The sequence below is a fragment of the Glandiceps talaboti genome, chromosome 1 (assembly GCF_964340395.1).
Source record: "Glandiceps talaboti chromosome 1, keGlaTala1.1, whole genome shotgun sequence".
Classification (NCBI taxonomy): domain Eukaryota; kingdom Metazoa; phylum Hemichordata; class Enteropneusta; family Spengelidae; genus Glandiceps; species Glandiceps talaboti.
This window is the reverse complement of record NC_135549.1, coordinates 8,600,160-8,610,578: the sequence shown is the minus strand read 5'-3', so window position 1 is coordinate 8,610,578 and position 10,419 is coordinate 8,600,160. Positions and strand designations below refer to the sequence as shown.

Below are 10,419 nucleotides of genomic sequence, written 5' to 3'. Positions count from 1 at the left end.
CATCGATAACAATATCAATGGAAGAAACAACATCATTTCCACTGGTTTGATGACAAGTTACATCTACGGAAATGGCAGCACCTCCATCTGTTTCATAATCAAGATTGGAATGAATGTAGATCTGAAATGAAACGTATTGTTACCGTTAACGTCTAATCTGTCTGGTTTCATTTCAGCTTTCATTGACTATTCTGAATTGAGGACTATTCATTTTAGCCTTTTCGTTCACAACAAAAGTATGTTTTTGTTTCAGTTTTTCAAATGTCGATGAAATTGTATTTATACTTTTAAAGGAAAGTCGTATCTGTAAAATGAATAATTCCAACAATGTATGTAGTGATAGCTTCAAACTGTATACATTCAATGGTGTAATCTATGCATTGTGGAAGTGCAGGTACATACCACTCCAGTAGAAGAATCAATTGCAAACAGTGTTGTGACTGAAGTGATTTCATAAGCTGCACTGGATGCTGTTTCCGGAAATGAGGCTGTGAAATCGGTTGCTTCTACGATGTTGGTAGATACAGCAGTATTCTCGCTAATGTGGAAAGGGCTGCCGGTATATGTTACAGAACAATCTGGTGAATTTGCGAAATAGATATAGGGAGAATGAGTGATTGATTTTGGAAAACACACTCCACAGGAACGGTAAAGTCAAATACACTGTGACGTGGAAAGAGGAATACATCAAACAATTGCATAAACGCTACTATGCAACTAGGTTTGAAATCACCACATAATCTGATAAGTACTATACACAATGTGAGGACTCCTTATACATCTAAAAAAGGATATAATGTTAGTATTAAGATTGTTTGACTGTAATAGCCTGGCGACGAATACGTTCTTCATTTATATAGTTTTGACAAGTTGTGACGTAGAAAATATGAAGTATCCTTTGATATCGTCAACATGTTTAGAATATGAATAACTGTTCCTGATATGATATTTGTCAAAAACGGAAAATCGTACAAAAGTGATTTTTACATTTGAATGGTATTACAGTGCTCAGAAATGCTCAGAAGGAGGCTTATCAGGAAATTTGTAAAAGACAGATAAGAATTGCTATCCACTTACATTCAGCTTGGTCTGTGATGGTGACTGCGAATGTAAGTGCAGCGTCAATGCCTGAATTTTGTTTACATTGAATTTCCACAGACTGACTTGCTGTGTGTAGTTCGAAGTCAGGAAGAGTACTACCAACTTTGAGCTGTAAACAATAATCATTAAATGTTAAGAGTGACACTTCAACAAAGACGTAAGAAATCAGACATTGAACGTTTTCTAACCAATAAATCGATTCACAAATACTTACTAATTAACCAACAACTTGAATGTTTGTTGTTGGTATAATTTTTGAAAGGAAACCCTCCAATTGACCTAGTTGAAGCATAGGCAAAGAGCTCTGTCGTCACATTTATGATGATAAGTTCATATTCAAGACAATTAGAAAACATAAAAGACAAACTAGGTAGCAAACATTCAAGGTCGACTGCATATAAAGGGAAACTGAATATAATCAGCTTCTTTCTATCATTCCCCTAATAGTCCAAAAAAGCAAGTTATAACTTACCACGCCAGAGGTTCCATCAATATCAAATAATTGTGAAGGTCCTGGTAAGACACTGACAATCACAAATTTAGGAGTTGCTTCCCCCTCTGGGAATGATTCAGTGACGTCAGCTAGTGGGTAGATGTCAGTATTTGAGGCAGTGTTTTCAACCACGGAGTAGGGAGTGTTAGCCAGGCTCAAGGTACATGCTGGAGGAAAGGAATATACGACAATAATCATAGTTGTTTGTTTACATACTGTTATATTGTTGAAGACATTAATGGAGATATTAAGAAACGTAAAACACTGTACGTTTGTATCTGTTATAGTGGAATTGAGATATAAGAAATAATATCCTTTAGGCGCACTTACGTTCATCTTGGTTTACTATTTCTACAACCACATCTTGTTGGATTTGACCATTGCCTGATAATTGGAAACACTGCACTGTAATGGTTTGACTCAACACGTCATTCTCATAGTCAGGTACTTGGCTGCCGACTGAAATCTGAAATGATAATTACAAAAAGATGATGAAGGAATGGAAATGTATTGCTGTATCAGGTACAATACCTTGTAAAACGTTAATACAAACGTAACTGTTGTGCTAGCACCTGATGGAATTAGACCTGTTCGTCGTGTGTTAGGAGAAACAGTCAGTGTCATGCATAGACATCTATATGTATTGCACATAGCTTACTCCAGGATTGTTTTCAAATAACATAAAACACAGTAGAATGGATGTAAATCACCCGGTACACTATCGCTCATTTGTCTTGCTTACTACGTCAAATATACAACGAATCTAGGGTACTTTAAGTTGCTTAAGTTGGAATCAAACCTACCCTTCCTGTACTACTATCTATGGAAAAAAGATTTGCAGGACCAGGACCGACGTTGGTGATACTATATGCAATGACACTTTTGCCCTCAGGGAAGGTTGCCGTGAAGTCTGTCGTGCTTATAATCACCGTTGAAGTTGGAGAGTTTTCCGTTATCTGGAAAGGTGTGCCTGACCATGCAATGGTGCATGCTGAGACGAAATGATATGGGTAAAGTATCATGATACATATGTTAAAGAAAGAGTTCGGTAGAGACTAAATGATGACGGCTAAAACGTACAGAATCTTTGGTGTTTCAATCGTGAGTATTGCAAAGGAAACGTTGCTAGTAGAAAGACTAGAAAGACTTTCTGTACCAATAAACCATCGACAGCAGACATGATCACTGTGAGTTCAGAGAGAGTTTGCGAATTATGAAGGATGGCTTGGAGTTGTCATTCTATAGCTAAACAGACTGTGCACACTTACGCTCAATGACGTCATCGATAACAATATCAATGGAAGAAACAACATCATTTCCACTGGTTTGATGACAAGTTACATCTACGGAAATGGCAGCACCTCCATCTGTTTCATAATCAAGATTGGAATGAATGTAGATCTGAAATGAAACGTATTGTTACCGTTAACGTCTAATCTGACTGGTTTCATTTCAGCTTTCATTGACTATTCTGAATTGAGGACTATTCATTTTAGCCTTTTCGTTCACAATAAAAGTATGTTTTTGTTTTAGTTCTTCAAATGTCGATGAAATTGTATTTATACTTTTAAAGCAAAGTCGTATCTGTTAAAGGAATAATTCCAACAATGTATGTAGTTATAGCTTTAAACCATATACATTCAATGGTATAATCTGCGCATTGTGGAAGTGCAGGTACATACCACTCCAGTTGAAGAATCAATTGCAAACAGTGTTGTGACTGAAGTGATTTCATAAGCTGCACTGGATGCTGTTTCCGGAAATGAGGCTGTGAAATCGGTTGCTTCTACGATGTTGGTAGATACAGCAGTATTCTCGCTAATGTGGAAAGGACTGCCGGTATATGCTACAGAACAATCTGGTGAATTTGCGAAATAGATATAGGGAGAATGAGTAATTGATTTTGGAAAACACACTCCATATAAACGGTAAAGTAAAATACACTGTGACGTGGAAGGGAGGGATACATCAAACAATTGGATATACGCTACTATGTAACTAGCTTTAGATTGACCACACAATCTGATAAGTACTATACAAAATGTGAGGACGCCCTCTACATCTAACAAACAAGTTTATAATGTTAGTATTAAGATTGTTTGACTGGAATAGCCTGGCGACGAATACATACTTCATTTATATAGTTTTGTCCAGTTGTCATGCAGAAACTGTGAAATATCCTTTGATATCGTTAACATGTTTCCAATATGAATAACTGTTCCTGATGTGAAATTTGTCAAAAATGGAAAGTCGCACAAAAGTGACTTTTTACATTTGAATGGCATTAGAATGCTCAAAAATGGTGGTGTTTGAAGCTTAGAAATATATATAATTCCTCAAAGAGACCAGAAATAGCATTTACGAAAGAAATCAAATTGACTTATTAACTTATAGGAAACGTTTTCCATGTTTTGAAAGAAGTCTTTATGTTTTCTACATGATCATTCAGGCATGATACACGCCAAGTGCCACGAGTTGAAGGAGGCTTATCAGAACATTTCTAAAGACAGATAAGAATTGCCTTCTACTTACATTCAGCTTGGTCTGTGATGGTGACTGCGACAGGAAGTGTAGCGTCAATGCCTGAATTTTGCTTACATTGAATTTCCACAGACTGACTTGCTGTGTGAAGTTCGAAGTCAGGAAGAGTACTACCAACTTTGAGCTATAAATAATAATCATTAAATGTTAAGAGTGACACTTCAACGAAGACGTAAGAAAGCAGACATTGAGCCTTTTTTAACCAATAAATCGATTCACAAATCCTTATTCATTAAACAACAATTTGAATGTTTGTTGTTGGTATAGCTTTTGAAAGGAAACCCCCCAATTGACCTAGTTGAAGCATAGGCAAAGAGCTCTGTGGTCACATTTATGACGATAAGTTCATATTCAAGAGATTTAGAAAACATAAAAGACAAACTAGGTAGCAAACATTCAAGGTCGACTGCATATAAAGGAAACTGAATATAATTGGCTTGTTTCTATTATTTCCCTAGTAGTCCAAAAAAGCGAGTTATAGCTTACCACGCCAGAGGTTCCATCAATATCAAATAATTGTGAAGGTCCTGGTAAGACACTGACAATCACAAATTTAGGAGTTGCTTCCCCCTCTGGGAATGATTCAGTGACGTCAGCTAGTGGATAGATGTCAGTATTTGAGGCAGTGTTCTCAACCACGGAGTAGGGAGTGTTAGCCAGGCTCAAGGTACATGCTGGAGGAAAGGAATATACGACAATAATCATAGTTGTTTGTTTACATACTGCAATATTGTTGAAGACATTAATGGGGATATAAAGAAACGTAAAACACTGTACTTTTGTTTCTGTTTTAATGGAATTGACCCATGAGAAATAATATCTTTTAGGCGCACTTACGTTCATCTTGGTTTACTATTTCTACAACCACATCTTGTTGGATTTGACCATTGCCTGATAATTGGAAACACTGCACTGTAATGGTTTGACTCAACACGTCATTCTCATAGTCAGGTACTTGGCTGCCGACTGAAATCTGAAATCATAATTACAAAAGATGATGAAGGAATGGAAATGTATTGCTGTATCAGGTACAATACCTTGTAAAACGTTAATACAAACGTAACTGTTGTGCTAGCATCTGATGGAATTAGACTTGTTCGTCGTGTGTTAGGAGAAACAGTCAGTGTCATGCATAGACATCTATATGTATTGCACATAGCTTACTCCAGGATTGTTTTCAAATAACATAAAACACAGTAGAATGGATGTAAATCACACGGTACACTATCGCTCATTTGTCTTGTTTACTACGTCAACTTTACAACTAATCTAGCTTACTTTAAGTTGCTTACGTTGGAATCAAACCTACCTTTCCTGTACTACTATCTATGGAAAAAAGATTTGCAGGACCAGGACCGACGTTGGTGATACTATATGCAATGATACTTTTGTCTTCAGGAAAGATTGCCGTGAAGTCTGTTGTGCTTATAATCACCGTTGAAGTTGGAGAGTTTTCCGTTATCTGGAAAGGTGTGCCTGACCATGCAATGGTGCATGCTGAGATACAATTATAAGTGTGAAGTATGAATACATATTAGACAACTTGTTTAAGTTATCATTTCAGTAAGATCCAGTAGTATATTGAGTTTTAGATACTGAAATACAGGAAAAGCCACTGGAAATAAATTAGATGAAAGAGATTTATAGCTGAAACAAGACATTGATGAAGATTGAGAATACAAAAGCTTCATCACAATCACCATGTCTTATAATATCAGTATCGTTTGTAATAATCTAGGGTGATGATTTCAAACTTTACTGTAGACACAAAGAAGGTCAGTTAAGCCATACGTGAATGATAAACGGCGGGTTATAGTTAAGTAGAATAAAAGGTCAGTGTACCCTTACATTCAATGACGTCATCGATAACAATAGCAATGGTCGAAACAGCATCATTTCCAGTGATTTGGTGACAAGTTACATCTATGAGAATTGCAGCACCGCCATCTGTTTCATAATCAAGGTTGGAATCAATGTAGATCTGAAATGAAAAGTGGTATTATCATCATGATCAACGTCGAGTCATGTTTATTTGTCAAATGACTTTTCATGATTTGTAAACGTATGAGTTGTTAAAACAAATCATTTCAATTTAATTGGCAGTATAACAGACAGGAAAACTTTATAAGTAGTTCGCTGTCATTGCTTAGAAAACAATATAGAAATAATCACATCGGTTGTCTGTGTTTTTAACGATAAATACAAGAACGTACGTATTGTTTAGGCTTTATTCCATACAGTGGGGCCATTATGTCGGCTTTACATATCCAGTGCCCAATGTCCAATAATATTGTATTTTTGAAAAAGTACTTAATTTGTGATATTGTTTCCTTTGTAATGACATAATGAAAATCAGTACATAACGGGTAGTAATAGTATTATTAAAACCTTTGCAAGAGGTGAACCATGAACCTCAGACCACTATTGAACACTGTACTGGTCTGAGGATGAACGTACATACCACTCCACTGGAAGTATCTATCGCAAATAGAGTTGTCGTGACAGAAGTGATTTCATAAGGTGTAGCACTTGCTGTTTCAGGAAACGAGAATGTGAAATCTGACAGTCCTACTACATGGGTATATAGAGCACTGTTTTCAGCAATGTGATAAGGACTTCCAGGATAGGATAGTGAGCAATCTGTTGAATTTATAGAAAAAAACGAAACAGATTGTAAATTATTAAAGTGCTACTTTTTGTAAAACCTAAACGTTGATATCGATGCTCGGCTGACTATCAATCTGGCAAGGTGCTGTCGGCAAAGTTTGATTCAAAATCGTTGACACGTTTAACGTTAACGTTGGTTACCAAATCGTGATAGCACGAATAGGCTCTCAGAACTTTTAAGGGTGGGAGCAGATCGGGTTTAGATGTTTAGAATGTGCAAGGTTTAATAGTAAAGGGGCTCCTAACCGTTTTTTTCCCAGAATGCCTTACCCTAGTTTACATCAGACCTCTTCGAGGGTCACTTAAAGCATTACAAAATGCAGCTAAGATAAAAAACCAGCCTCGTATTTGTTACCCTGTAATGATGGAGTCATGATGGGTGAATGGTTATCGTGACCGGCTTGGAATCTACAGGTTGCACGTTCGAGCGCTGTCGCTCCCTGCTGTTTGTTTCTGTCCTTGGGCAAGATTTGAACCACGACTGTGCCTCAGTCAACCCAGCTGTATAATTGGGGACCTGGTAGGATGTAGGTTGCAATGTGAAGGCTTTAATCCTATGCGCTGAAATGGCTGCAATGGATTGTATGCTCCCCGGGGAGTCGAGGAAGACTAAAGGGCCGATGTGCCGTTCTGATCCGAGCCAGGGGTAATAATTGTAAAGCGCTTTGAGAACGGTGTGGGAAAGCGTTATATAAGAACACAATATTATATTAATGATCTCTAAACAGCGTAGACAAATTGTGTTGACACAACGCCGACAGATAAGCTTACTAACAAACACCGTGGAATGTCATTTCGGGTAGACATGGCAACAACCTCAGACAACAACACAACAACACATTTTACTGTGGACCATTGGAGATTAAAAGACTTCTTGACAGAAGGACAATGGGGGTAAAGCAATTCCAAATAAGTTATTGCAAGAAGTGGCTTGTTGACCTCAATTTTCTATTTGATAGCCAAACACAGCCCTAAGGTACCATTCACTTTATTGTGCTTGAGAGATCTGCTTTCTGTACAACGTAGACTAAAGTAATTACTCTTTTGTGATAAAAACGATGTGACCTGTTATACTTCAGTGCAGCTTGCGAGTATAGCAAGTACATGTTTATTATAATAACTATAGATTAGAAAATATTATGAAAGATATAATAAGTTGGGGTGGGGGAATAATATTGCAAGACGGAACAATTTGATGCTTGGCTTGGCATGTGAATACAACCAAACAATTCTTTTACTTTATTTCAAAACATTTTTAACGGTCACATAACTAGTCATATAAGTTACTTCATCCTTTTACATTTATGTAATGTAGCGATGACTTTATAAAACGTCACAGTTTTGAATTGTGACTGTCCTGTAAATAAGACGTCACCCGACTACGATGACTGTGTATTTAAACTCCTATCTCACTGAGGTGAATGGTTACTCCAATCGAAATTCTGTAGTAACAATTATAAGAAGCTCGTGTGTATTTATTTGCTCGACGTTAATTTGAATATGTATAAACACAGCGTGCAGTGACCTTGCAAGGAAACACATTTGCAAGGTCAACGAATATTTACAACAATGAAGCAATTTTGACAATTTGTAATATATGTGTATTTTATGTATGTATGTATGTATGTATGTATGTATGTATGTATGTATGTATGTATGTATGTATGTATGTATGTATGTATGTATGTATATGTGTATTTTATGTATGTATGTATGTATGTATGTATGTATGTATGTATGTATGTATGTATGTATGTATGTATGTATGTATGTACGTACGTACACGTACGTGTGTGTGTGTGTGTGTGTGTATGTATGTATGTATGTATGTATGTATGTATGTACATTTGTATGTATGTATGTATGTATGTATGTATGTATGTATGTATGTATGTATGTATGTGTGTGTGTGTGTATGTGTGTGTGTATTTATTTGTTAACTTTCCTTTTAAACTGAATCTGTCTCCATTCAAATAGCTATAACAACCTTGAAGTCATAGTACTACAAACAGTTTTTTTTATACCTTTCGAAAATTTAAATCCGTCTACTATGTGTTCTGTGGAGATTATCACATTATAAAGTGCGACAGCTTACATGCCAATGGTGTGGTTTCAATTAAAATGTCACAGCTATATTAAAGCCAACTGTGCAACAAAGTGAATATTTCACAACTGTCGAGCCATCGAATCCGATCTGATGTGCATAATAGCTGCTTTTACTTGGCATTTCAAAATGCCACACCATAGCTTATTTAATTTAACAGAAATATTTAATATGCCAAAAAAGATGAACTATCAATACCATAATTATGTATATTGACAGTATCGTAGTGAAGTCCTTATTGTTATACTTTTATACTAAAGAGCTAGGTTGATACGAATTGCAAATGAAAGGTTCATTATACCAACAGAACATTTAACAGGCGACACTTTTATGTCACATTTATACTTATGTTCTTATTTATAGCTTAGATAAGTAATTTCTTATAATGTTAAACACTGTATACCTTTTATCAGACATTTGTAACTAGCATGATGGTTTAAGCATATGCCTGTCTGACCTTTCAATGAAAAGAACGGCTGCTGTATGTATTGCTGAGGTTGAGTAGCTCATGTGAAGCTGATGCCTTTGAAACACTGTCACAGTGGTAGACTGGTCACCAAGGGACTATATCTCAGCTTTGCTACTCTTGTGCCATTAAAGAGTTCATGAAATTTCAATTCCTTAAGACGATACAATTGCATCAAGTGGTGGGACTTTGATCAAAGGCCACTCGTCATACGTATACCATAATGGTGCAAACCATGTTTTAGCCGCCGTGTAACAATTAATATGTACATGTACGTGCGGACGACTTATTTTTCAATTTCTCCCATAGATGTCGGTTATTATATCGTTTCTGAACTTGACGTTGTTCATATTAATGGTGTAATGGTTTTAGACTTAGATATAATAATAATACTATCCTAACATGATTGCAATGATTTGAAATTCTATGTGTCTTTTTACCACCAAATGCTGTTACACATAAATGCAGACGAACACATTAACGAGTGATCGGGTTATTTATTCAACTTTAAATCCTTTCAGGTAGTACTAGTGTGCATGTTAAATACACTGTGGATATTATCATTCAGGGAATTAAAGCTTTCCTCCGTAGTATACGTTATCATATAAAATGTCAGAGGTGATGACGTCATGCGTATTTGAAACTACAACATTTACTTTATTGCCACAATTAAATTGCTCTGCTAGTACTTGTGTTCTGAAATCACAAAATTGATACTTTTAACAAATTCATCAATAACGTTTTACTGTCATTGATGGTATACATTTTGTTTGTATTTGTTTCAGTAATAAACAGTATTCATTCAGTATCAGTGGCGAATTACTGAATTAGTTACGCAGTGTGTGTACGACATATTGTAAAAGTTCGGGTCATTGGTCAAGGAAAAATGGTACATGTACTATTTGTCAATCAAATATTTAAACATTATATTGGTATATTTGATAATCAACAGTTACCACTTACCCACTGATAAAGCGCTTTGGCACCAAAGAAGGAAAATAACGAATGTGACGATTCTTGTTGTATTCAGTAAATGTACCATTGCGA

The 10,419-nt window shown here is 36.1% G+C and overlaps 1 protein-coding gene across 1 annotated transcript; it reads right to left on the bottom strand.

The window, feature by feature from the left end:
- Positions 1-1,233: 1,233 nt before the first annotated feature.
- On the bottom strand, positions 1,234-3,057 carry LOC144442603 (uncharacterized). The gene is made up of 6 exons (XM_078132018.1): positions 3,037-3,057; positions 2,863-2,995; positions 2,398-2,585; positions 1,925-2,060; positions 1,574-1,761; positions 1,234-1,245 (listed from the first exon to the last, which is right to left on the bottom strand). The coding sequence occupies exons 1-6, from the start codon at positions 3,055-3,057 to the stop codon at positions 1,234-1,236; spliced, it is 678 nt and encodes a 225-aa protein (XP_077988144.1).
- Positions 3,058-10,419: the final 7,362 nt, after the last annotated feature.

Bases quoted from the DNA above. Each gene is read 5' to 3' on its own strand.
- LOC144442603 (XM_078132018.1), bottom strand. From the start codon at position 3,057: ATGAAAGCTGAAATGAAACCA. The intron at 2,586-2,862 runs GTAAGTGTGCAC...ATTTCGTCTCAG, and splicing joins TATCGATGACGTCATTGAGC to CATGCACCATTGCATGGTCA. The intron at 2,061-2,397 runs GTAGGTTTGATT...TTATCATTTCAG, and splicing joins TAGATAGTAGTACAGGAAGG to ATTTCAGTCGGCAGCCAAGT.